The sequence below is a fragment of the Asterias amurensis genome, chromosome 18 (assembly GCF_032118995.1).
Source record: "Asterias amurensis chromosome 18, ASM3211899v1".
Lineage (NCBI taxonomy): Eukaryota > Metazoa > Echinodermata > Asteroidea > Forcipulatida > Asteriidae > Asterias > Asterias amurensis.
Window position 1 is genome coordinate 5,503,807 of NC_092665.1, and position 27,461 is coordinate 5,531,267.

At 39.8% G+C, this 27,461-nt stretch overlaps 3 protein-coding genes and 1 pseudogene across 5 annotated transcripts; 2 read left to right on the forward strand and 2 right to left on the reverse strand.

The window, feature by feature from the left end:
- The window catches only part of LOC139950945 (alkaline phosphatase-like), a 446,069-nt pseudogene that overhangs the window by 202,600 nt on the left and 216,008 nt on the right, over positions 1–27,461 (reverse strand).
- LOC139950897 (uncharacterized) lies at positions 9,551–16,161 on the forward strand. The gene is made up of 2 exons (XM_071949741.1): positions 9,551–9,758; positions 9,969–16,161. Exon 2 carries the CDS (start codon positions 10,081–10,083, stop codon positions 16,159–16,161), a length of 6,081 nt encoding a protein of 2,026 aa, XP_071805842.1. The 5' UTR covers positions 9,551–9,758; positions 9,969–10,080.
- On the forward strand, positions 17,277–20,391 carry LOC139951094 (tripartite motif-containing 13-like). Its single transcript, XM_071949921.1, has one exon. The coding sequence runs from the start codon at positions 17,567–17,569 to the stop codon at positions 19,010–19,012; it is 1,446 nt and encodes a 481-aa protein (XP_071806022.1). The 5' UTR covers positions 17,277–17,566; the 3' UTR covers positions 19,013–20,391.
- Positions 21,365–27,401, reverse strand: LOC139950878 (uncharacterized). 3 transcript variants are annotated; one of them, XM_071949719.1, is made up of 6 exons: positions 26,689–27,401; positions 26,240–26,314; positions 25,043–25,815; positions 24,203–24,239; positions 23,388–23,530; positions 21,365–22,466 (listed from the first exon to the last, which is right to left on the reverse strand). In XM_071949719.1, exons 1-3 carry the CDS (start codon positions 27,254–27,256, stop codon positions 25,568–25,570), a joined length of 891 nt encoding a protein of 296 aa, XP_071805820.1. In that variant the 5' UTR covers positions 27,257–27,401; the 3' UTR covers positions 21,365–22,466; positions 23,388–23,530; positions 24,203–24,239; positions 25,043–25,567. The 3 variants fall into 3 exon arrangements, with proteins under 3 accessions (XP_071805820.1, XP_071805818.1, XP_071805819.1); XM_071949717.1 differs by having other exon boundaries at positions 26,240–26,317; positions 26,689–27,396; XM_071949718.1 differs by having other exon boundaries at positions 24,762–25,815; positions 26,240–26,317; positions 26,689–27,396.

Sequence of the window (27,461 nt, forward strand, 5' to 3'; positions counted from 1 at the left end):
GGCCAGAATCTACACAGTGCTAAAGCATAGGGGAAGAATCCTAGTTCCTACACAATGCTGAAACATAGGGGAAGAATCCTACACAGTGCTGAAGCATAGGGCCAGAATCCTACTCAAAATTTTGACTCCCATAAATGGCCGACCGTGTTAGTTCTCACAGTAGAAGGAAAACCACGCAATTTCAAGGCAAACTTGTGTGGATCATTGTATTCTACTTTTAAAACATCTTTTCAACTATATGCATTATATACAAAACGGTTACAAACGCTTTTGTTTTGACCAACTCGTCCGATCCAAGGCAACGTGTTCCTTTAAGCATAGGGACAGAATCCTACACAGTGCTAAAGCATAGGGACGGAATCCTACACAGTGCGAAAACATAGGGCCAGAATCCTACTCAATGCTTAAGCATAGGGCCAGAATCCTACTCAATGCTAAAGCATAGGGCCAGAATCCTACACAGTGCTTAAGCATAGGGCCAGAATCCTACACAATGCTTAAGCATAGGGCCAGAATCCTACTCAATGCTAAAGCATAGGGCCAGAATCCTACTCAATGCTAAAGAATAGGGCCAGAATCTTACACAGTGCTAAAGCATAGGGACAGAATCCTACACAGTGCTGAAGCATAGGGCCAGAATAAAGCATTAAAGAGGAAGAACCTTAATCAATGCAATGCAAATTAAAGTCGACAAAATTAATTCAATTTAATATAAAACAGGTTTATTGAAAAAATCCATCGCAATTACAAAACTGAGTTCCACATATTAATGTCAAATAATCACATAAAAAACAAATTTAAAGGTTGCGTTTAACCATAGAGCTATACATATTGAATAATAACATTAATAATAATAATAATCTAAATTTATATAGCGCTAACTTGCTCTGTGTTTTGAAGCCACCCTGGGCACAGACATGTCTGATGTGTTGCATGACTATGACACGATTTTAATTCACATTGACGCTTTTTTTTTTTTTTTTGGCGTGTGCGCTTTCGTACGCAACTGCCCATTAGCGTCTGTCTGCGCTACGAAAACTTAAAATAGTATACATGCCTTTTAAACATTACGCAAATGACGCTCCCAGTTTGGACGCTCATCAGCAGATTGTGCGTTTACTTTTGCTGCATCTTATGGTTCGATGACACATAGAAAATAACAAATGCACTATCATGCAAATAGCCGTACAATTGCCGTACAAAATATCAAGCTTTTTTGTATTCGTTTGTACATGAACATTTGATGCGCCCACATGGCTTCAAAACTTAACTGCATGTATAATGGGGTGTTAGCGCTCTAGTCACATCAATATATATAGCTCTATGCATTTAACAGAAATCTGTCATAATAATAGAAAGTGCTTCCAACTTTGAAATTGTTTTGAACTTGAACCTTTTTCTTGTGAGAAAATTGTCTGACCAAGGTCCTATTATGGGTGAGCATTCATTGCTCACTCAAAGTTATGTATCCCAAAAACCATTTTTGTGTGAAAATGTATTGAACATTTTAAACAACAGTTTGTGAGAAGTAATTTGTTTGCCAAGCAAGTGTGTTTACCAACATTTTGTTGCAATTCCATGGTAGCTAAAGATTGACAGCCACTGTTGAACAATGGCAAAAGACCATCACTTGCTACAAACTTAAATCTCCTGCCATGTTTAATTCACATGTTCACCGCAGGGTTACAGGGCACATCTCTTGAATGTCACATAATGCAGGTTTCTGTCACTAATTACTTTCTACTAGAGAGGCATAACAAGATTTTGAGATGTTAATAACACAATGATACTATGAAAAGCATTGTATGGAAAAGAGATTTAAAAAGCATTCATAAATACCTCAGACAGTTTCTCTACTCCTATTGGTGGAGAGCGCGTCACATGGGGGTGTTTAAATGGTTGATAATGACCAGTGTTTATAACTGGCTGGCCTCTGCACAAGATTATCACGCAAAATGCAATTCATAGCTATTAGAAACAGCGCGTAATCTACTTCTAAGTGCGCGCACGTAATCTATTTCTAAGCTTGCGCGCGTAAACACAACCCACGCACAACAGACTCTCCACAAAGGTTTTGAAAAAAATATTTCAAAACTCAAATTTTAAACGGTCAAAGTGTCTGTAATTGTATTTTTGTAATGTTTTCTAACAAAAGGGCATTTATGATTCGGAATAAAAAAGTAGTGACTCTTTCTTAAATGTCCGTTTAAACCTTGCAGGGTCATTGCCATGCGCTCAAGACCCTCGCCCGAGCCGATCACACGTAACAACCTGTCGCTACCCTTTTATTCCCTTATTAAGAGTCAGTTCAGGTAAATAATTGACATAGTTGCTCACGGTCAAAAAATGAATTTTTTTTATACTTTGTTGGTGGAAGGGCCTTGGGGTGCAAGTTAACAAAATTGCATTTTCAATTCTATATATAGCCCGTTGCCATGGTTTAGCTCATATTTACAACTCCACCCCACCAAAATGCAACATTATTTCAAAAAACCTTTTATATCACTACAAAGTATCATCCTTGGCCTTCCTTGAGAAAAAAAATTATTGCTTTAAATGTCACCCTTGTGCTATTTTTGCATCATGCATTACAGTATGTTTTTAGAACTTGCAAAATCGACATTTTTACCCTATTTTTGGACCCCAAAATGTCAACTTGCCAGGGGTCTCAGAAAATTTTCCTTTCGGCTGTGATTAGGGCCAACATTGGTCTTTCCATATCTGGTGTCAAAAACTTGGGCAATTGTATCCTGTTGTGACAGTACTGCCTCAAAACTAGACTTTTTTCCCTAAAACGTGAAAAATGCCTTTTTAAGGGTCTTTTCACATAATATCGACATACGTGTCCACGTTAAAAAAAAAGGAATATTTTTCTTATACTTTGTGGATAGTAGGGACTTGGGGTCCAAATAAACAACATTTACATTTCAAATCATAATATAACACGTTGCCATGGTAACAGTTCATTTGTGTTTAGGCCACTTTAGGCCGATATTGGGGTATGAAAAACTGTTTTTTTTAGTTAATATTTACAACTCCACCCCACCAAAAAACAAAAATATTTCATAAAACCTTTTACATCACTACAAAGTATCATCCTTTGCTTAACTTGAGAAAAAAAAAATATTGCTAAAAATTTCACCCTTGTGCTATTTTTAGAACGTGCATTAGAGTATGTTTTTAGAACTTGCAAAATCAACATTTTTACCATATTTTTTGCCCTCAAAATTTCATTTTTTCAGGGGTCTCAGAATATTTTCCTTTCGGTTTTGATCAGGGCAAAAATTTGTCTTTTTATTTCTGGTAAGAAAAACTCGGGCAATTGTATCCTGATGTAACAGAACTGTCTCAAAAGTAGACCCTTTTCCCCGAAAACATAGAGAAATGCATTTTGAAATATTTGCTTCATTTTGAATTTCTAACATTAAGAAGTTAGTAATAATTCCATCAATCTGGCAGCTTTTCATAAGCACTCTGTAGGCTTAGTGCATTACCAAACATTGATCAGGACCTGTTGATGACCTAAATCTTATAATTTGCCCCGCCCCGGCCTCACCCCGGCCCCGGCCTAATCATATTTCTTGACATTGCATAAAATAAAAAAAAGGTTTTGTGAACAGCATCTCTTTTTTGAAAGTCACATTTTTTAATCCCCCTTGCACATCAAGAAAGTTTGTACTGTCTTAATGTTTTGGTGGTTCTCAGAATATTTCCCTTTTTGTTGTGATTGGGCTATCATTATGGTTTGCATGTCTGCTGGGGAGAAACACTTTGGTTTATTGTATCCTGTGACACTTCTACCTCAAACATGGTAATTTTTCCAAAAACAATAAAAATGCATTTTGAAGTTATCTCTTAGTTTGAATTGATAAAAAACAAAAACGAGCATGCTTGTTAAATAAGTATGGCACTGTTTCCATGCTCTTTAAGTAACAAATAAAAAGTGTATAACCATGCTTTGCCACTGAGAGTTCTTGTTTTGTCATGACTACTTTACCTAGTTGTACAGGTATGATTCACATTGCAAGAAGAGAAGTAGTGCGATGAGCATTCTTTACTATTCTTGTCTATACATGGCCTTATAACAGTCTTCTTGGTCCCCTGCCCGGTACCAAACTAAACATTTTCATCCCTATCAGAACAAAGAGGCTCTAAAAGTGAGCAAGTACTGTATCCAAAGTATCTAAATGGCCATTCACCTGCTTTGGCCTTCTGTAAGCAGTTCCCCCATCTATGGTGGGGTTCCTTTCAATTGTACTGTTGCAAACAACAAAAGAGTTGGTTTATTTAACGTGATAAACAATTCAGCAGGTAATGTTTGACAATGTTTTTTGTTGATCGTTCTCAGAGACATATATAATAATTATGAATTAGTAAGATAGTGAATGGAAAAAATAATCAAACTAGCCTGAATAGACTTTTGTCACTGCAAATGCATCTTATTTATTAATGTTGAGCAGGTGCAAGTATTTACAACTTCTTTCAATGTTGTTTCATTAAAGGAACACGTTGCCTTGGATCGGTCGAGTTGGTCTTTGAAAAGCGTTTGTAAACGTTTATTACAAAATGCATATGATTAGAAAGATATTTTAAAAGTAGAATATAATGATCCATACAAGTATCACTCAAAAACATCTTTCTAACCATGCATTTTATAACAAACGGTTACAAACGCATTTCAAAGACCAACTTGACCGATCCCAGGCAACGTGTTCCTTTTAAATGATCTCTTACGCTCATCTTGCAAATCGTTAGTATCATTGTTTTTAATAAGATCTTGGCAAACTTTTCCAACACTTTTAAGCGGGCTTTTTAATTTCCCACATTTGTGTTGGGCATGATTGGATGCTCCAAACCATCTGCCTCAAGCACAGAAACTGCATTGTTTATGATCTCTATCTCTATGAAAAGTTTTACATTTTGTAGCAGGCAGGGACCAAGGAGAGTAGGCCCTGTATTAAAGACAACTTGTAAAGAATGCTCATCGCACTCTACTTGCAATGGGAATCATACCATGTACAATAGGTAAAGTAGCCAAATCAAGAACTCTCAGTGGCAAAGCATTGGTTATGGTTTGGTTGGATACCATTATGTTTAAATAAAAACGTTGTATTCATTACTCAAAGGGCATGGAAACAGTGCCAGATTTTTTAACAAGCATGCATTGTTTTTGGAAAAATTACTATACTTAAGGCATGATCAGTCACAACAGGATACAATAAACACAGTGTTTCTACCCAGAAGACATGAAAACACCAATAACAACCGAAAGGGAACACTTTCAAAAAAAGAGGCGCTATTCACAAAACATTGTTTTATGCAATGTCAAGAAATATATGATTGGGGCTGGGCCGGGCAAATTGTAAAATTAAGGTCATCAACAGTTCCTGATCAATGTTGGGTAATCCACTAGTGCTTAGGAAAAGCAGCGAGATTGATAGAATTATTACTTTTTAATGTTAGAAATTCAATATGAAGAAAAAACAATTCAAAATGCATTTTTCTGTTTGGGGAAAAAAGTCTATTTTTGAGACAGTACTGTTAACATCAGGATACACTTGCCCAAGTTTTTCTTACCACAAATGAAAAAGACAAATTTTGGCCCTGATCAAAACCGAAAGAAAAATATTCTGAGACCTCTGAAAAAAATGAAATTTTGAGGGCAAAAAATATGGTAAAAATGTTGATTTTGCAAGTTCTAAAAACATACTCTAATGCACGTTCTAAAAATAGCACAAGGGTGAAATTTATAGCAGTATTTTTTTGTCTCAAGTAAAGCCAAGGATGATACTTTGTAGTGATGTAAAAGGTTTTATGAAATATTTTTGTTTTTTGGTGGTGTGGAGTTGTAAATATTAACTAAAAAAACAGTTTGTCACACCCCAAGATCGGCCTAAAGTGGCCTAAACACAAATGAACTGTTACCATGGCAACGTGTTATATTATGATTTGAAATGTAAATGTTGTTTATTTGGACCCCAAGTCCCTACCATCCACAAAGTATAAGAAAAATATTCCCTTTTTTTTTACCATGGACACGTATTTCGATATTATGTGAAAAGACCCTTAAAAAGGCATTTTTCACGTTTTGGGGAAAAAAGTAGAGTTTTGAGGCAGTACTGTCACAACAGGATACAATTGCCCAAGTTTTTGACACCAGATATGGAAAGACCCATGTTGGCCCTAATCACAGCCGAAAGGAAAATTTTCTGAGACCCCTGGCAAGTTGACATTTTGGGGTCCAAAAATAGGGTAAAAATGTCGATTTTGCAAGTTCTAAAAACATACTGTAATGCATGATGCAAAAATAGCACAAGGGTGATATTTAAAGCAATAATTTTTTTTCTCAAGGAAGGCCAAGGATGATACTTTGTAGTGATATAAAAGGTTTTTTGAAATAATGTTGCATTTTGGTGGGGTGGAGTTGTAAATATGAGCTAAAAACCAGTTTTTTAGACCCCAAAATCGGCCTAAAATGGCCAAAAAACAAAATGAGCCGTAACCATGGCAACGGGCTATATATAGAATTGAAAATGCAATTTTGTTTACTTGCACCCCAAGGCCCTTCCACCAACAAAGTATAAAAAAAATTCATTTTTTGACCGTGAGCAACTATGTCAACTATTTACCTGAACTGACTCTTAAAGGCACTGAACACTATTGGTAATTAACTTCGTAACAGGTAACGCTGAGCTGTTGATAGTATAAAACATTGTGAGAAATGGCTCCCTCTGAAATAACGTACTCTGTGAGACGAACAAAAATTTCTCACTCAAATATTTATTGAATTCAAGCAACTTCAACAACCGATTGAGTTCAAATTTTCACAGGTTTGTTTTTGTGTGCATTATGTTGACATACACCAAGTGAGAAGACTGGTTACCAAAGGTGTCCAGTGCCTTTAAAAGTTACATTGAATGTTTTTGCATGCTTTATTATTATTATTTTCAACCATGACATTTGATCATTGATATCAACATCCAAATAATATAAAAATGGTCTAGTAAGTAGCTAGGAAACTGTTTCATGTAACATACATTATAGTATAATGGACTATCATTATTTAAAGGCAGTGGAGACTATTGGTAATTGTCAAAGACTAGCCTTCACAGTTGGTGTATCTCAACATATGCATAAAATAACAAACCTTTTTTTCTCAAAAACTAAGGCACATCAGAGGAAGCCATTTCTCACAATGTTTTATACTATCAACCTCTCCCCATTACTCGCCACCAAGAAAGGTTTTATGCTAATAATTGTTTTGAGTAATTATCCAATAGTGTCCACTGCCTTTAAATAATAATAATAATAGTAATAATAAGACTTAAAATGCGCACATATCCACCCTGCTGGGTGTTCAAGGCGCATAAAATGATTGAGTTTTTTAAACGCGTTTTACATAAGTACAAAATAAACATTTTTTAACATTAACTGCAACTTGAACATACTGTATTTTGTAGTATTCATGTCAAAAGTAACATTTTGACATGGGTATGTGATTTTTGTTTATACTTTTGCTGTTTTCCCCAAATATGAAATGAGGTTTCTGTCCCACAATATTTAAAAGCTGTAGAGACTATGCAGTATGCATGAGAACTTTTACTGACAACTGGTCTGATACTCTTGTGTACCATCAGGGGGACTGTAGCCTTCATTGCTTCATAGATCCGCATTCAAAATGACTGGAAGGTTTGACCAGCCTGCAAATATCCCCTTCCAGGCGCTTCGAATCACGGCTCTACCAAACTAGTGTCTAAGCCACGAAGGCCTTGACAAAAGGCTAGTGGGGCGGAGGAGTAGTTGCATTATTTCATGGTAGTCCAGTACTGCTTGAAGGTTGATTTCTACATTTATACCTGCAGTTGGATATAATAAAGGAAAAATATGGGTGAATGAATGAATGAGTGGATAGATAGACGGATGAGTGCATGTAACTCAGAAATAAAATATCAATATTTTTGTTATTTATTAATTTAACTATTTATTTGCTTATCTAATTTCTGGTTTATTGATTATTTGTTTATCAATTGATTGGTTGTTTTGATTGCTTTATTCATATTTAATCATCCTTTTATTGATGTAAAGGTATTTATGTTAGAAAAGGAGTTAGTTTGATTAACTTTTCGTTGCTTGCGTTGTTATTTTATCAATTTGTTGACCTATTTTTTGTTTATCCATCCATATTTTGATTTATTTGTTGCTATATTTCTTGTTACATGTACCTTTCCAACTATTTATTCATTTACTTATTGTTACTTTTTGTTTACATTTTTTAATTAACAATTTGGTTATTTATTTATTTATTTGCTTGTCTAATTTCTGGTGTTTGTTTTTGGTTTTGTTGTTTCAAGTTGTGCTTTTGTGTATACAGATTATTTATATTTACTTTTAATTGTTTTTATTTTTCCAAAGAGAGTATATAATATAGTGAGTTTGCCTCCCTATGTGAGTGGATTAACAGGAGTTCGAGCTACAGAGTGTTTAATTATACTTTTGTTGATCCTGCCCCCAATTTCCTGAAGCGTTTATAAACCATGATTTCTGAGTACACACTTTTATGGTTTGTAAACCATGATTTCTGAGTGCACATTTTTTATGGTTTGTAAACCAAGATTTGTGAGTACACGTTTTTATGGTTTATAAACCATGATTTGTGAGTGCCAAATTTATGGTTTTTAACCATGACTTGCGAGTGCGCATTTTTTAAGGTTTATAAACCATGGTTTGTGAGTGCACACTTTCATGGTTTGTAAACCATGATTTCTGAGTGCACAATTTTTATGGTTTGTAAACCATGATTTGTGAGTGCACGTTTTTATGGTTTATAAACCATGATTTGTGAGTGCACACTTTTATGGTTTGTAAACCATGATTTGTGAGTGCAAATTTTTTATGGTTTGTAAACCATGATTTGTAAGTGCAAATTTTTTTTATGGTTTACAAACAACGTTTTTGAGATGTTTTTTAAGAAATCTCGATTTTCATGGTTTATAAACCATGTTTTTTAAGAAGTCTCGATTTTAATGGTTTACAAACCATGATCACAAACCATGATTTTATGGTTCATTTGTTATGGTTTATAAACCATGATTTGTAAACCAAGATTTTTATTCTTAAATTTTCATGGTTTATAAACCATATTTTTTAGATGTCTCAATTTTCATGGTTTATAAACCATGATCACAAACCATGATTTTATGGTTCATTTGTTATGGTTTATAAACCATGATTTGTAAACCAAGATTTTTATTCTTCAATTTTCATGGTTTATAAACCATATTTTTTAGATGTCTCAATTTTCATGGTTTATAAACCATGATTTGTAAACCATGAATTTGATGCTTCATTTTTTATGGTTTATAAACCATGTTTTTAAGATGCGTAAATTTTCTTGGTTTATGAACCACGATTTGTAAATGTTTTTTGTATGTTCATGGTTTGTAAATCACAAACTTATACAAACAAACAATGTAAACCATAACAGGATTTGGCAACAGTTTCTATGGTTTACATCTAATTGCTGTAAACCATGGTAAAAACATGCTGTCAGAAAGTCTCCGCATCAGGACAGTTTTTGTTATAGCGCCCTCTCTTGAATCAAAATCTCCAATGTTTCCATGATCATACCAATCGCCATTTTACAAGTCCGAATCCAAACTAATCACGTAAATTCCTCAAATAACTCCTAAGTATCCAGGTTAATCCAATCATCGAATCACTTGTATTAATCACCAAAGTCCCGTGCGTGCATCTTAATCGTGAGTACTGTTTTAATTATTGCAAAGGGTGATTTTAAGGGAAGTTGGTTTTCCATGTAATTCACGTTTAGATTTGTTTACATCCACATTGTTGCAATGCATATAAATGTACATGTAGGCCCATATCATAGCGTATAATGTATAACGATGATTACTGTTACCAGCCCAATATGTATAATTGATTGGGGTTAATTTCTGCTTTCTCTATAGAACCACGGGTATATGATCACCAATAAAACACTACAAAAAGTACAAGCAAAGTTCAAGTACACCTTCTTTTCATGGTCCTTCGAGCCCGTATTTGAACCAGCGACCTACGGCTATGGCTACGAATGAAATGGAAACCGAGAACATTAACCCGACAACCCCTCTCGATGATACCCATGCAGTTACCATTGGCGGTGTTACTATTCCAGTTGCAACTCCAGCTACCAGTACACATCCAGTCCCAGTTACTGTCACCATCGTCGAGACCTCACCTTCCTCTACCGGGGTTTTCAGCACAGCCACAGCTGCAGCAGTTGGACTACAGACAAGTGCTGTTACCGTCCAATCCCGTTCTCGGTCCTCTCGTGACAGACGTATGCCGGCCCACTTTCAGGACTTTGTTATTGACCACCATCATTCAACTTCCGGCAGAACAGATGAACATAGCGTTGTAACCACACAAACATCTCGTTCACGGAGGAGTTCTCACTCATCGAACTCACTCTACAGCGGACAGTCCCGTCACAGTAAATCTTCCTTCAAGTCAACACTGAGTGACTCCCAATCAGCGAAACTCAAACAGCAACGCAAACAGGCTGAACTGGAAGAGATGAAACGCCAGATTGAGGAAGATCAATCAGCAGATGAAGAGTTACAAAGGCTAGACGATGAGGCCTATGCCGCACGGATACGCGCTGACGAAGAAGCTCTTGCGGCTCGTAGACGTGCCGAAGAAATTGAGCGCAATGCTTTTCGTCAGCGCGAGTCTCTGAACACACGACTATCAAGACAAAGAAGATTGCGAGAAGTGGAACAACAGCTAAATGAAGCACGACTGATCACAGCCATGGTCAACAGTGATCCAGAACCAGAGATAGAGAAACAGCATCAAACTGTGACCCCATCTTCCATCAACCAAACAACATTGTCTGACTCACCAACCCAGGGTCAAACAATCACAGTCAGTGCTGAGAATACTCACATAGCCAACTTGAGTGATGTTCCTACATACAGCAATACTGCAGTTCATAAGCACAAGGCTGAAGTACACGTAGTTGATGTCACCACTCCGTCTGTTTGTTCTCCATCTAAAGGAACACCACCGTCCATGCAGCCGGCAGTTACCAATCCGTACCCTATGACTGCACCAACACAGTCGGTTGGTTGGGCACCACCTTTTCCAAACCCCTTCGCACAACCGTTCCCGTACCCGGCTCCTTCACATCCAATGGGGCCAGCTCCAGCACAAATGATGATGCCGAACTCCACGGAGCTGCTGATTGCCTCTTCATATGGCATACCAAGGCCAGTACTACCTACCTTCAGCAGTGGAAAGGAGAAAGACTTTGCCCTCCTAAAAATGGCACTCGATAACCTGATCGACGTTCATCCCCACTTAACCGAGTCGTACAAGTACCAAGTTTTGCTGGGTAAACTCAGCGGGAACATCAAGAGGTTAGCCGAAGCTTTCATCCATGAAGCCAAGCCATACACCGCAGCTCTGCAAGCCTTGAAAGAAAGGTACGGTCAACCACGGCAGTTGATACAGAGTGAAATCAACTCCATCCTGAGTATGCCCCCTGTGAAGTACAACGACAATGACGCCTTTGAGAACTTTTCCCTCTCTGTGCATTCATTGGTAGGGATGCTTAAATCTCTGGAGGGAGAGAATGGCTATGAACTAAAGTGCGGTTCTCATGTCGACCGACTCCTAAGCAAACTTCCATCAAGCTACAGAGATAGATTTGTGGAGCACTGCATTAGTAGAGACATAATTAAGGTAGACTCCAACAACACCTATACCCTACTCCACTTTGCAAACTGGTTGCAAACGAAGTCCCGAGCGAGGCGAATTGTCAGTCAGGCTACTGCTATCCAGAAGAGTGACAACCCTTCTACCGATAAGAAGGATAAACACTTTCAGAAGAGGAATGCTCCTGCAACGGCAGTATTCGTCACAAACGAAACACCAACGATGCCCCCATCGACGAACACCACTTACTCTGGACAGAAGGGCCCACACAAACCCAAAGCCTACTGTCCCAAGTGTAACGAGACAACACACTACCTCAACAGCTGTACAGAGTTTAAACAGTTGACAACCGAACAGATCATCAACTGGATCAAGGAAAAGAATAGGTGCTGGAGGTGTGGGCGTTCCCACAAGCCAGAAAACTGCACCCTGAAGAAACCTTGTAACACCTGCAAAGAACAGCACCTGACTGCCCTCCATGCTGCCATCCAGAGCGGAGCTAATAAGGTTTACGTCACAGAAGCAGTAACGCAATCCCTCTTCATCGACCAACCCTCCCGACCACATCATATTATGCTAAAGGTGGTAAAAGTTCTGCTTCACGGACCAGGAGGGATGATGGAGACCTATGCCATCCTTGACGACGGTTCAATGAGAACCATGATCCTGATGCCAGCTGTTCAAGCGTTGAAGCTTTCTGGGGTAGAAGACAACATACTCCTGGCTACAGTGCGCAGTGAGCCATTCCTATGTGCAGGAAAATCAGTTAACCTGCAAGTGTCACCCAGGGACAACTCTGACGTCAGATATCCTATCAATGGTGCCTTTGCTGCCAACAACTTGTGCCTCTCTGAGTACTCGTATCCTATTGAAGCCCTCAAGAAACGATGGTCACACCTTCGTCAGATACCCTTGCCTCCGATCAATAAGGCTTGCCCACTAATCCTGATTGGTTCAGACTATGCCGATCTCATTCACCCGATACAACCAGTTCGATTTGGCCCCAGAGGAGCACCATTAGCTGTATGCACAAAACTTGGTTGGTCTCTACAGGGTCCAGCCAATCTCCTTCAAAGCCAATCAGAAGAGCAACAGTGCTTATTCACGACAACCCTTCAGCCAACCACGGATCTGCTTAAAAATGTTGAACGACTCTGGCAAGCAGACATCCTACCCTACTCTGAAAAGCAAGTCACTCGCTCGAAGCAAGATAAGCAAGCCATAGCGACACTTGAAGAAAAAACCATCAGAATAGAGATTGACGGAGTTCAGCGCTACGCCACTCCTCTACTTCGCACCAAAGATGACAACAAATTCAGAGCTACTAAGGAAGCCGTCATGCAAAACCTGAAGCGGAACGAAAGACGCCTCCAAAAACACCCAGATAAAGCAGAAATTCACAACAAGCTTATCCAAACCCTTGTCGACACAGGCTTTGTGAAAATCATCAGCAACGAAGAAGCTCTGAAAACTGAAGAGTCCTGGTATATTCCGCACCACGTAGTTGAGCACAATGGAAAACACCGCTTGGTATTCAACTGCTCTTACGAGTACGAAGGCAAGATCCTCAACAATCACCTACTACCAGGGCCAACACAAGGTGCTTCACTGCTTGGCGTATTCCTGCGATTCCGCCAACACCCTGTTGCCATATCTGGGGATATTCAGGCAATGTTCCATCAAGTGAGACTACTCCCTGAAGACAAACCTCTCCTTCGATTTGTATGGCGTAAGATGAACCGAGACGTTGAGCCAGATATCTACGAATGGCAAGTTTTACCATTTGGCACCACGTGCAGCCCATGCTGTGCCACATTTGCACTACGCAAACACGTCAGCGACGACAAGGATGTCTGCAGTGCAGTTGACCAGGCATTCTACGTCGACAATTGCCTTGACAGTAAACCTACCATATCCGAAGCAAAGGAGCTCGTTATGAAGATGCGAAAGCTACTCTCAACTGGTGGTTTCAACATCAGACAATGGGCCAGCAACATCCCTTCAGTAGTTGATGAACTTCCATCTAATGCCAGATCTGAAGGCTACGAGCTCTGGTTAGCCTTTGGTCAGAACGACTTGTCCGAAGGCACCCTTGGACTTCGATGGCAATGTTCCACAGACGAACTCAGTTATAAACACAGATCAACTGAGTACTCGACGCTCAACCTACGAACTATCTACAAGATTCTTGCTAGCCAGTATGATCCAATTGGCTACATTTCTCCCTTCACAGCACGTGCTAAGGTGCTAGTGCAAGACCTTTGGAAGACAAAACAAGACTGGGACGACCCTCTTGAACCAGGAAAGATCCGTGATCAGTGGCTCACTTGGGAGGAGGAGCTCTCCGACCTTCCTCTGGTTAAACTGCCGAGATGTTACACCCCGACTGATGTCAACACAGTGACTTCCAATAGAGAACTACATGTTTTCTGTGACGCATCTGAACGAGTATACGGATCAGTTGCCTACCTCCGCACTGAAGACGACAAGGGGGACGTCAGCGTCAGTTTTCTCATGTCTCGATCCAGAGTGGCACCGAAAAGACAACTATCGATGCCACGACTCGAGTTATCAGCAGCTCTCACCGGTGCACAACTAGCCGATCTCCTTCGTAAGGAACTTACCCTAGAGATCAACAATGTCACCCTATGGAGCGATTCGACCACGGTCCTGCAGTGGTTGAAGTCAGAATCATGCCGATATAAGGTCTTCGTTGGTACACGTGTCACCGAAATACAGACCCTTACAGATGTGCAGGACTGGCGCTATGTGGACACCCAGAACAACCCTGCCGATGACATTACCAGGGGTAAGTCACTCAAAGAACTGAGTGAAGAATCCCGATGGAAGACAGGCCCACTCTATCTTCGTCAACCTCCTTCTAAGTGGCCGAAAAGTCCAATCACTGACCCTACAGAGGACACCACAGAGCTGAAGAAAGCAACCTTCTGTGGTAAGACTGCCATTGTAGAAAACCCATTGCAGCCCGATCTCCATCAGTACAACAGCTGGGACGCTCTGGTAGAGGCTTTCAAACTATCCCTTCACGGGGTGGCCAAACCTGGAGATGACACAGCACAGTTGCGGGAGGACATCGAGAATCTTCTGTACCAAAAATGTCAACTCGAAAGCTTCCCTGAAGAGCTGTCTGCCTTAAAGGCCAAACGAGGAATACCGTCCGGGAGCAAGCTCTCACAGTTGGACCCAGCCTACGACGAAACCGCAAAGCTCATCAGAGTTGGAGGACGACTACGTAGGGCAGAAATCCTCTCCGATGCTGTTAAATACCCAATCGTCCTTGATCCTCATCACCACATCACCAAGCTGATAATACGTGACTTTGACGAGAAGCTTCTTCACTATGGTCCAGAACGTATTCTAGCTGAAGTAAGACGCAAGTTTTGGATACTCCGGGGAAGGGAGGCAATTCGTCGTCATCAGCATCAATGCTTTGAATGCCGCAAATGGCGCGCAAAACCCGAAGTACCAAAGATGGGTGATCTTCCTCCGTCCCGTCTCCGTCTATTTAAGCCAGCCTTCTACTCTACCGGTGTTGACTGTTTCGGTCCGATGCATGTCAAGATTGGTCGCCGCTCCGAGAAAAGGTGGGGGGTGATCTTCAAATGTATGACGACCAGAGCTATTCATATAGATCTCTTAGAAGGCCTGGACACCGATGCCTTCTTGATGTCCTTTCGGCGCTTCATTTCCAGACGAGGGAAGCCCTATGAGTTGCTATCTGATTGCGGAACCAATTTCAAGGGAGCTGAAACTGAATTACAGGAAGCATTCCACGCCATGAAACCTGACCTTGCCGCACAACTAGGCAACCAGAAAGTGAGATTCAAGTTTAATCCACCCAGTGCACCTCACTTCGGCGGAGTGTGGGAGCGAGAGATCAAGAGCATTAAAGACGGTCTCAAGGTTGTAATCAAGGACCAATCAGTCACCGAAGCTGTACTCCGCACCGTCCTGATAGAAATTGAAGGCATCCTCAATTCCAAGCCATTGGGCTACATCTCATCTGATGTTGCAGACATCAATCCCATAACTCCGAATATCCTACTGATGGGACGCCATGACCAGTCACTTCCACAAGTAGTATACCCTGTCGACGAGCTGATAGGACGACGCCGATGGCGCCACAGCCAAGTACTAGCGGACCAGTTCTGGTCACATTTCCTGAAATACTACCTGCCAAGCCTCCAACTTCGCCCAAAATGGCAAAGGGACTGCCGTAACCTCACCTGTGGCGATGTTGTCATGATTGCCGACCCTCAGCAGCCTAGAGCTCATTGGCTAGTTGGTAGAGTCATCGAGACACTTCCTGGAGTTGATGATCGCATCCGAGCAGCCAGAGTTAAAGTTGCTGATCACGAATACACCAGACCCGTTGCGCGTCTGATACGCCTACCTGAGATCACCGATAGTGAAGACCCTTAGAGATGGACACCTATCGTGGACTTTGAAGACTTTCTCTGTTTGATAAAATTTAGAGCCTAAATTTGGGGTGGCTGTCAGAAAGTCTCCGCATCAGGACAGTTTTTGTTATAGCGCCCTCTCTTGAATCAAAATCTCCAATGTTTCCATGATCATACCAATCGCCATTTTACAAGTCCGAATCCAAACTAATCACGTAAATTCCTCAAATAACTCCTAAGTATCCAGGTTAATCCAATCATCGAATCACTTGTATTAATCACCAAAGTCCCGTGCGTGCATCTTAATCGTGAGTACTGTTTTAATTATTGCAAAGGGTGATTTTAAGGGAAGTTGGTTTTCCATGTAATTCACGTTTAGATTTGTTTACATCCACATTGTTGCAATGCATATAAATGTACATGTAGGCCCATATCATAGCGTATAATGTATAACGATGATTACTGTTACCAGCCCAATATGTATAATTGATTGGGGTTAATTTCTGCTTTCTCTATAGAACCACGGGTATATGATCACCAATAAAACACTACAAAAAGTACAAGCAAAGTTCAAGTACACCTTCTTTTCACATGCCTTAAAAGTGTCAAACAATTAATGGACAAACGGCGCCCCATAACTAACACGGTCGGCCATTTTTGGGAGTCAAATTTTTAGTGTTAGTTCGCACAGTAAAAGGAAAATCACGCAAATTCGAAGCAAACTTGTGTGGATCATTGTATTCTACTTTTAAAACATCTTTCCAACCATATGCATTTTATAAAAAACGGTTACAAACGCTTTTAATAGACCAACTCGTCCGATCCAAGGCAACGTGTTCCTTTAAGTAAGTTAAGTATCTGATATAAAATAATTGACGTTGATCATTTAACAATTTGAGAGTGACCAGTTAAGACCACCGTGCACAAAATCAACTTCTTACCGAGAAAAGATGTCCATCAATGTTTCGGATCGGCATCATAAATCACCAAATCCGCGTCAAAACTAGCTGTAGACGACGCTTGCTTGCGACGACGGCGGACGAGAGCATGCAGTGTACATCAATGATGTCATGATGTCATCATGTTCATGTACACTGCATGCGTGTATGTGTATGGTAAGGTGTATGTTGGTACTCAGTTATTTTTGCATTGGCTTAACACAGCGACGTGAAGAGTACCAGTTATATAGTGAGTAGAGTAGAGTAGAATCCTACTCGTACATGTACCATCGGAAATCTGTTCACATATCTTGCACCAATTGGTGGTCTGTGGCAATACACTGCGCAAATTAAATTCGATAGCGCAAACTTGAACTTGTAAGAAATCAACATTGCGCGCCAATTTTATAAGCGCGTTTTTAACAAAATTCAAACACTGTAATACAATCTTACAATATTCGTGCAACAGCAAGTGGTACAACATCGAACATGTCGTCCGTAGAATTTGCTCTTTCTTCCCACTTTGCCAGTCAACTGGAATGTGTAATTTGTATGGGAAAGTTGGTTGTGCCTAAACTTCTCACATGTGGGCATACATTTTGTCTGGGATGTCTGGACGAAATCCTGGACGACAACGAACCTAGAATCGTCTGTCCCTTGTGTCGTGATGTGACCATTGTTCCATCAGAAGGAGTAGATGGGCTGACTACGAATTTTGCTCTGCAGAGCCTTCTGGAGTCACTCAACCTGAATGCCGATGAAGTGGATGAACCAGAAGACGAGGAGAATGAGAGCACTCCGAAATCGGGCGAAGTAGAGGATGGTGAGTTGACAATGTGTGAGTTGCACAAGGAAAAAATGAAGTTTTACTGCTCCACTTGTGAGCTTCTGATATGCCGTGACTGCACTGTGGTCGACCACCCAAGACCAGGCCACAAGTGTACCAATCTTGACGAGGCATACACTTGGAGGCAGCAGATCAATCAGAAGGAGTTACAGCTCGCCAAGGGGCTGATCAAGCTCACCAAGAAGTCGAGAGGGGTCCTTCTTGCCACAGTGGAGAATCTAAATCAACGCTGCGACCAGGTGATTAACGAGATAGAGGTGTGTCGCCAGGAGGGAATGAAGATGCTCAACAACAAAGATGCCCTTATCAAGGAGTATCAGTGCAGTCTTGAAGAGCACACTCAAGACCTACTTGACCTGACCCAACATGCTAAAGGTACCACCAAGATCGACGTTCTGGATCAATCCAAAAGTCTCGTGGAAACATTGTCATCTTATAGAGACAAACGACATGTGATGCTCGACACCCCGAGCAAGGTGCAGTACCCTATGTTTGTCGGGGCTGAGGAGGAAGTTCAAGGCTGGCCAAGACCGAGTGGTCCCAGAAAAGGTAATGCTAAGCCAAATAATAAGAAAAAATGTAGTCAAGAAAAAACAAGTGAATCAGAAACTGACAGTACAAAAGGCCCAAATCTCGCTTTGGGAGGTGGTATGAAAGGCGGGAACGTACCCCAAGCCACATACCCCCCTCTACCGCTGATGTATATGCAACAAACATCGGTGCCTGGTGGAGTATCTGGTGAGCCACATAGAGGAGGAGGAGGAGGAGGAGGAAGAGGAGGAAAGAGTCACAGAGGAGGTCAAGGTCACAGAGGTGGGAATCAAGGTCAGGGAGGTCAAGGACAAAAGAGAGGAGGAGGTAGAGGTGGTCGTGGGGGTCAAGGTTGTGAAAATCAAAGAGGGGGAAAGAGTCACAGAGGAGGTCAAGGTCACAGAGGTGGGAATCAAGGTCAGGGAGGTCAAGGACAAAAGAGAGGAGGAGGTAGAGGTGGTCGTGGGGGTCAAGGTTGTGAAAATCAAAGAGGGCGGGGAGGTCAAGCTGGGAATAAAGGTCGTGGCATTGGACACCAAAAGAATAAAATATTTTGAAAGTGAAAATGCCAAATGTACATAATGCATCGCAGATAGTTTATTGATTAAAGTCACCTGGAAGTGGTATTTTTTCAAAATAAAGCTTTTGTCACTAATATGTGTTTTGATGAGTGGAATGTGAATAAACAGTTAACTAAGGTTTAAAAAAATCAGTTCTTATGTTATTTACAAATTTAAGAGTAGACCCCGACCCGAGAGGGTGCTGTTCGTGACGTCAATTGAGGCAGACTTTGCCTGTAATGCGTAGAGTAAACACAATTGCAAAGTACATGTACGGACCAAGTCGTGAGTTTGTACGTTTCAATGCCGACCAGGTGTATTGCTGCTTAATGCAGAAAAACACTTTTTTAAATGTACCAACTCGCGACTTGGACGTACATGTATTTTGCACGTGTGTTTACTATACGCATTGCAGGCAAAGTCTGCCTCGATTGAGGTCACAAAAGGGGTAGGCGGAGTCAGCCCCCCGAACAACTTTATATATTTTTTAAACATATAAATTGTGAGAAACAACTACTAAAAAAATTGTTTTATTGTTTGTAAGCATATACTCTTGTGTTTGAAAGGAAAACAAAAAAAAAATTCCAGGTGAGTTAAAAAAAAAATTTCATGTCGAGAATTAACGTTTAAGAAATTAGTTTTGTTGCGCATTTAATTTAAATTGCCAATTCCAATTAGTTTCGGAATTAAGGTGCTCAAAAGTGGCGTGAATATTTTTATGTTTTGTTAAAAGTTTTAATTTACAGCATGTACATTGTGTTTGCGAAGAATGCACATGTCATGAACATATCTTTTAAATATCTTCTTAGAAATAATTAACATTATTCATTATTGGACGTTTCATGCCAAGCTGTCAATCACCCTAGACTCAAGCTTCAGATTGTCTGGGGTATTTATAAATTGATATTTGTTTCTTTGGTTAATATTATTAAACAAGCAAAGTTGTCTTTGATTTTAAAAACATTTTTGGCACATATTTGCTGAAATTGTTTGATGCAGCTTTATTTTTTTCAGTATAAATAAGAATTTTAAGTTTGATATATAGTATAACTCTTTCCTTGCTATCTCTGTCCAACATGTAAAATAAGTTTAAGTTTGAAAAATAGTATAATAGATATTAAATTTGCATCGGTGATAAAGAATATTAATTTTGTGTTTTTACCCATATACACTGATGTGGGTTACCCGAGTTCTGTGAAAAAATCACAGGCATATGACAAAAGCAGTGTCATGGCAACTAGTTGGTATGACACTGCTTTAGAATTGCAATGGTCGTTGGTTCGAATCCCACCTGAGTAATATTTTTTTCACAGAACTCGGGTAAATACTGGGTATGCAGTGCTAAAACACACATCGGGGTATATGGGTTCCCCACCCCCCCCCCCCCCCAAAAAAAAAAAGGAATAAATACCCCCCCCCCAAAAAAAAAAGTATATATATAAATAAAAACAACAATATATATGTACAAATAATATTAATAGTAATAATAATAATAATAATATTAATAATAATAATACTCCCCAGGGAGCTGAAAAACATTAAAAAGGGACTGTTATTGGTCCTATGACCAGGGCACTCAGTAAGCGCATTGATACGGTTATTGTGAAATGCGCTATATAACAATTTGTTATTATTATTATTATTATAAAAGAGTAAAAATAAAATAAAATAAAATAACAAGATAAACTATTATATTCGTCCCATAAGTTTGAGTTACAAGTGTTACTGTATATACCAGCCAAATCAGTAAAATGTTGCGTTAGTTAATGCATGTATTAAAGAAACCTTCAAAAAAGTGTTATTGTATTAAAGAAGCCTTCAAAAAAAGTGTTATTAAATGAGTGTTGCAAGAAGAGTTCTTTTTAAAGCAAAATATATCGTCGCTCTTTACGAACCAACAAAACAGCCACTTCAGATGAAATATGGGTTACGAGAAAATCGGGTTTTACGAAATGGGAGTATTGAAACGCTAAATTTTAGAGGTTTATACTCACAATTTCTTGCAAAAATTTCCAGGATGGTTGCAAAGGGTTTACTTTTAACAGAACACGTGAATATTTTATCGGTACTTTAGTTTGAATTGAGATAATTAAAAGTAATTAACTCTTTCGGTTCGTAAAAGCATTTGGAAAACGATTGGAATTTCAAACTATTAGATTGAATATTTCAATAAATTTTCAATCGAATTTGGATTGAAAAAAATTCAATCTTGACTGAGATTGAACTATTTCAATCTAATAGTTTGAAATGTTCAATCATTAAAAGATTGAAAATTCTCAGTCCAAATCAGTATTGGAAGTCAACATACACAAGTTGTACAATTTAACAAAAATTCCATGTCCACAGAACAGTATTCTTAATTCAATGCATTGTTGCTTTAATTCAATTCAATTCGATTCAGTACATTAAACTCAATAAATACATTCAATTCAAGTAACACAGTAAATTACAATTAAGTTTAGGCAGTCCCCAGCTATTAATTGCTTGAAATGGGTTAATGATCTTGATTAATTACTTAGGCCCAATTTCATAAAGCTGCTTAGACAACGAATTGCTTAACAGTTTTCTGCGTAGCAAAATTGTACAGGGTACCAGTAAAAAATGGTACATGTGAGATGGTTTCTTTGCTGGAAACCACGATTTTGCTGTGCTAAGCTACTTTTCACTGACTTCACTTAATTCAATTTCAGTAAAAAAAACTCCCCTCAGTTTTGAACTGTTCTAAGTCCAATACTTTTATATTACCAAATAAATATTTCTCATGTTAAGCTCCAAAAAGATCATTTCGACAAACTCTTTTTGAGGAATAGTTTAAACAGGGAGCAGGGGATGAGCAAAACAATTAAAAGCTCCCATGTTGATGCTCGCTCTGTACACAAATTGTAGTGAGCATTTTGTTGCAATAATTTAAACAAATAATAGATTAAAACAAAATGTTCATCGTTTACCTTTTTGAACCAACCTATGCCCCAAACCATTTTACTTTTATTCTCAATCCCATTGGCCACAACACAATAGTAAAATAATATTATTAAAAAGTTCAAAATTCTAAAAATTTAAGATTATTTTTCCAAAAAAAATCATGTTTTAATTATACACTCTCAGCAGTTCCAACAAACGTTAATGAGTCAATAATGCAGGGTTTTAACTTGTTTTATTGAGGTCTTGAGTACTTTAAGGAGGCTTATCACTACACCAAACATCATGGTAACACAGAAGGAGATAACCTGGCCATATCTATGTCAATAGTTTTTTTCCTAACTGAATTAAAGACTGTCTGACAAAGTTCATACGCAGACAAACTGCAAGTACCTACTGGTTTGTTAAGAATGAGGTGCCACAAGGCACTCGATCTGCTGCTACTGCTGCACGATCCATATTTGGACTGGTTCTTGTTTACTGATCTATGCAGCAAGTATACCAGGGAACCGAGTCCACACAGATAGATCCTCTGGGAAATAAAAGAAACAAAGTGTACACGCTATTAAAGGTTGCACAGAATGGTGACAAAAAATTAGCAGGTTTTGTGTGAAATCAATCTTTTTTGTTACTCAAAAAAGCGTTCTCATAAGCTGTAGGCAAATTGTACAGCTTAGTTATCACACAAGCCGGAGCGGAATACGGAAAATATAGCGCTTCTGCGTGAGTTGATATGGGACGCAGAAGCGCTAAATTTTCCGTATTTTCATGAGCGCGCGTGTGATAATGTATTTATCTTCAAGCAAACTTGGCGCATGACATCGAACACACAATACGCAGGTAGTGATGGTAGCCGTGCAATATAGGTTTTTATCACCACTCCATTCTGCAAATCTGATTGGAGGATTAGCGCGTACTTGAAGATAAAAGAACTTAATGTACATTCAAAAGTGGTGCTTTTGCATCAAATGCTGATCATCGTATGCATTGCTTGAAGTTTGCTTGAAAATAAATTTGATATCACAAGCGCGCTCATGGAATACAGAACAAATATAGCGCTTCTGCGTCCTATCCAACTCGGCCTTCAGCCTCGTTGGATAAGGGACGCAGAAGCGCTATATTTTTCCATTTTCCACGAGTGCACGAGTGATAACTTAAAATGCATCAACTATACCTAAATCTAAATTTGATTAAGCCCCATTTCATACTTCCTGCGAATTCGACACAAATGTTGACGTCACAAATGCACAACAAATAATTTGCACCAGTTGAAATGTGTTCAACTCTTGCAAAACATTTCCAGCGAAAACAGGGATGTGCCGTCAAAATTCACTCCACATTCCCAATCGCAGGTTACGTCTTGTGTTGAAGTCGTAACTATTTGAGGCGCGACTAGTCAAATAGTAAAATTCACTAGTTGCCCGCAGGCTAATTACGCCGCTACGTTACTTACTGTTTCCATCCTCGAAAGATGCTCTTGCACTAGTTGATATTCATTCTTCCCAATTTCAATTAGTGCATCTCAAACACCACTCCACTTAATAGTAATGAAATTGTCTTGCTCTTCTTTAACAGGAGTCCAGGTTCTAAGTTGATCTGTAGGACAAAATGTAACGCACTTGCAACTTTAAATTAAGATGAAAAGAGAGTATAAAGATTATGTTATTTATACTTCCAGAATAGTGTAATTAAGAAACGGATGCAACCTACCTACAACTAACACAGAAATGCATTGCATTTTAAAATAAATATGAAGGTACAAATAAGATTAACAGAAAATTCACTACAGAAACTTGATCAAAACCGAAACAACACTTTATATGAAACCTTATTTGGTGATTTAAATAACTGCTGGGTGTGGTAAAAACATCCGGTGAGGGGCTTGGTCTTTCAACATCCCAGCCTGAGCCATTACTGATGACCACCCCCCCCCCCCATTCTATCATCTTGAAAACTATGTCAACACAAATGATTACAGGGGTCGAAATTAAGTGTATTTCCATGGTAGTCAGCAGGGCTAGTAACCAATAATTTTTAGTAGCCCCGATGAGATTTTGGTAGCCCGAAAGACACGTTATGTCTCGCGTCATGGCTCAAACTTTGCAATACACCATAGCACAGTTCTTTGTTGTTTGTCATGATGATTTTTGCATTGTTTTTCCACTAACCCGTCGGGCTATCAAACTGGAAAAATCAGTAGCCCGGCTGTAAATCTGGTAGTCCCGGGCTAGCGGGCTAGTGGCAATTTCGACCCCTGGATTATCTTACCAACTAAGCTCTGGATAGTCTTGGAAACCTGTAATCTCTGAAAAATAAATTCAAATAATAACTTTTTATTAAGTAATAATTATGCTCAGCCTGAGTACTGTTTGAGATTCATCATGGATGGATCACATTGACTCTTTAGTCTTATATTATTATATATAGAGGTAAGGAGATAACAGGGTGGAAGGAAGTTTTTGAATAACATGTTGAGAGTTGACAAAGTATGCCCTACATGGTAACCATGGGCGCCGCCATCTTGAACTATTGTTTACTTTTTCCGCTTTCGGCATCTGTCATGTTAGTACATTTTTGTTGTTTTAAAATAAATTCATTATTATTATTTTGTGACTGACCTTGAACGAAATAAAACCATGCTAAATAAAACCAAGTAAGAAAAGGACAGCACATATTAAATAATGCCTACGATTTTTGAAAGGAAAACTAGGATAGGACTTGGAGAAGCTCAACTTGACTAGCCCCATAAATCGGTCCAATCCACTCCGTATCCTTTATAGTGGATTGGACCGATTTATGGGGCTAAATTTGACATGACTTGACTTACGTGTGTTATTTGTGTACACTGCATCAACAACAAGGAACACACAGCTGTCGTAACGTACGTACTCAACACTAAACATTTTATAATAATACCACAGGGAAAGTCGTGTATTGTCGACAGCGGTGTTTATTACTGAGCTACTCTGTAGTGGTTTTTCTGCCAATAGCGTTATTTTTACCTCCATGGTTAAACTTAGAACAAAAAGTAACATTCGTAGGCCTGTACATGGTGGCAATATTTACAGAATCAAAATGTATAGGTTTACCTACACAAACAGTACTCACATTCCAAAACACGGTTTTGCCTCGTCGTCGAATCATGGTCGAACTCCAAAAGTGACTGTATCTTGCTCACGGCGTACATCAACGGGTCTTTTACTTCAGTTAGTTACGCGGTAACGAAGCAGAAGCACTGCCATCTTTCTCCGTCCCCGGCCCTAGAATTCCGCGGAGATCAAGCCATTTTTACTGGTATTTGCTGCTCATAAAATGTGCGAATTCACTCACACACACACACCAATACATGTGTACACTGCAGATTGAGGACATACTTTTCATACTATCCAATGGAGGACATTGCCAAAAGTCGAATGGTACCTATCGATGTGAGGACATAACACATGAATCCTTGTTCTTGCGGTTCACTAATGTCAATGTGTATACTGGCCTTCTAGGAAATGTTGTTGGGGGTGGTACATGTATTTTCTTGTTCTTGGGGGGGGGGGGCAGGCCAAAGGTCTAGACTAATAATTTGGCTGTGCCTACAGAGTCACTCTAGGTTATGACTGTACTTTGGTGGTGCATGAGACCTTAAATTTGTTGAAGTGTCATCGTGTTTCTACAAAAGTCCTTAATGTTTCTCCAAGTTCTGGTCTGCAATGCCACAGGACAGGACGATTCAATGTCACGTTTCCCTGGAATCTTCTTCAGCAAAAAGAATCTCTGCAAGCCCTCGGTGACGTCTTTCTTTTCCTGGGCAGTCCAGGGGCGTCGCTTGAATTGTCGACGCTTGACTTGTCGATCTTTTGGAGCTGGATCCGTTTGGGTTGGTGGCCTTCCTACAACACACAGGAAAGAAGAGGTAAATTAGTCAACATAATCAAATGGGGCGTATACATAACCTAAATATGTTCATGTTACCGATGTGACATTTACTCCTCGAGTAAATCAATACGCAACTGAGCACAAAAGAATGCGATAAAGGTACCTGCAGAAAATGCCTGACAAGAAGCAGCCATCTTGTTTCATGCTACCGTACAAAATGAGTTGCCGAGATGGGCTAATCACTCGGCTGTGCCTACAGAGTGACTTTAGGTTATGACTGTACTTTGATGGTGCATGACACCTTAAATTTGTTGACAGCAAACGGAGTCTGGCATCTTATCGCATTTGGGTCTAGGGGGGTCGGTCAACAGGGAATAGGACCAGCATATGCAAGAGACCTACAAGAGATATAGGCAGTCACAAATATTGCAAACTTACTGTCATCAACACTGTCCTCCAAAGCTGGGTCACACGAGTCACCTGAATCACTGCTGTCGTCATCGCTGCTGAAGCCTTCTGCAATAAAAAGAAATAAAACTTCTACAGTTAGCTTTGATTGCTTTCTGGCACACAAATAAAAATGTGGGCCAATCCGTTGGGTTGGGTGTGTGGGGTTTGGGGTGTACAGTGAATGATGTTCAAAATGGGGGGGGGGGGGCAGTTAGGTGATGACAGCCACAGGCCGAGTTATCATGCCCCAAAAACAAAGAGCAATTGTAACATTTAGGTATGCTTGCTTTTTGGCGCACACACCTAAACATGTTGGCCAATCCATTGGGGGGGGGGGATGGGGGGGAGGTTGTACAGTGAATGAATGTTATGGGGGGGGGGGAGTTACCACAGTTTGAATTAATTTGGAAAGACAAGTTAAAAACGGGTTTGTTTACCTCCAGTAACATGCAACTCCTCCAAAGATTTGCCATGTTGCGAAACCAAGTTGCCTCTCTCCAAGCTGAGGAAAAGTCTAGACAGTTTGGTAACCCTCTGGACAGTGTCTGGCAACCGGTAGTACTCACGATGGACCCGCAAATCATGACCCATGAAGTCTGCAAGTGTTTCAAGCTGATGTTCATTCAAGGCCAGAATTTGTGAAACAGTCGCTACATGTTTACGAAGCTTTGTAGACCGCATGCTATCAGCATTCTCAAGGCCCGCCTGATTTGCATATGCTCGTAGACAGTCGCTTCCTCGTATATGACCTGAGCCTCCGTAACAACTTCGTGCGAATAAGAATATATTGTCTTGTGCCACTCCAGCTGCATTTATATTTGCGACCAGAGCCTTCAACCACGCCATCACATCAGTACCAAGAAGCACAGGAACAGTTCTGCCCCTCTTACCAACTATTTCAATGACTTTGAACATTTTACAGAGGTGCCGTTCAAGATCAGTCATCACGCAATCACCATTCACAATGGCTGCACTACTTCGCTTCTGAAAATCTTTAAGTTTCATTTTGGATATTTCCCCCTGTCGTCTGCGGTTGAAGATAATGAGATGGCACAGTGTGACTTCATTCAATTTCTTCCAAGCTGGTGTAATTTCATGGCCCTTAGCAGAGTGTAGGAGCTGCACTTCCCGGTTGCCAGTTTTTCATGAAGGAACGATGAGATTTTCACCACATCTGTATTTGTGGGGAGATCAGCAGGTTTGTTGCGCT

Excerpts from the sequence above, each read along its gene's own strand:
- LOC139951094 (XM_071949921.1), top strand. The coding sequence starts at position 17,567 with ATGTCGTCCGTAGAATTTGCTCTTTCTTCCCACTTTGCCAGTCAACTG.
- LOC139950897 (XM_071949741.1), top strand. The coding sequence starts at position 10,081 with ATGGCTACGAATGAAATGGAAACCGAGAACATTAACCCGACAACCCCT.
- LOC139950878 (XM_071949717.1), bottom strand. The coding sequence starts at position 27,256 with ATGAAACTTAAAGATTTTCAGAAGCGAAGTAGTGCAGCCATTGTGAAT. Across the intron at positions 26,318-26,688 it reads GGAGTTGCATGTTACTGGAG|AAGGCTTCAGCAGCGATGAC; the intron begins GTAAACAAACCC and ends TTTTTATTGCAG. Across the intron at positions 25,816-26,239 it reads GGAGGACAGTGTTGATGACA|GAAGGCCACCAACCCAAACG; the intron begins GTAAGTTTGCAA and ends TGTGTGTTGTAG.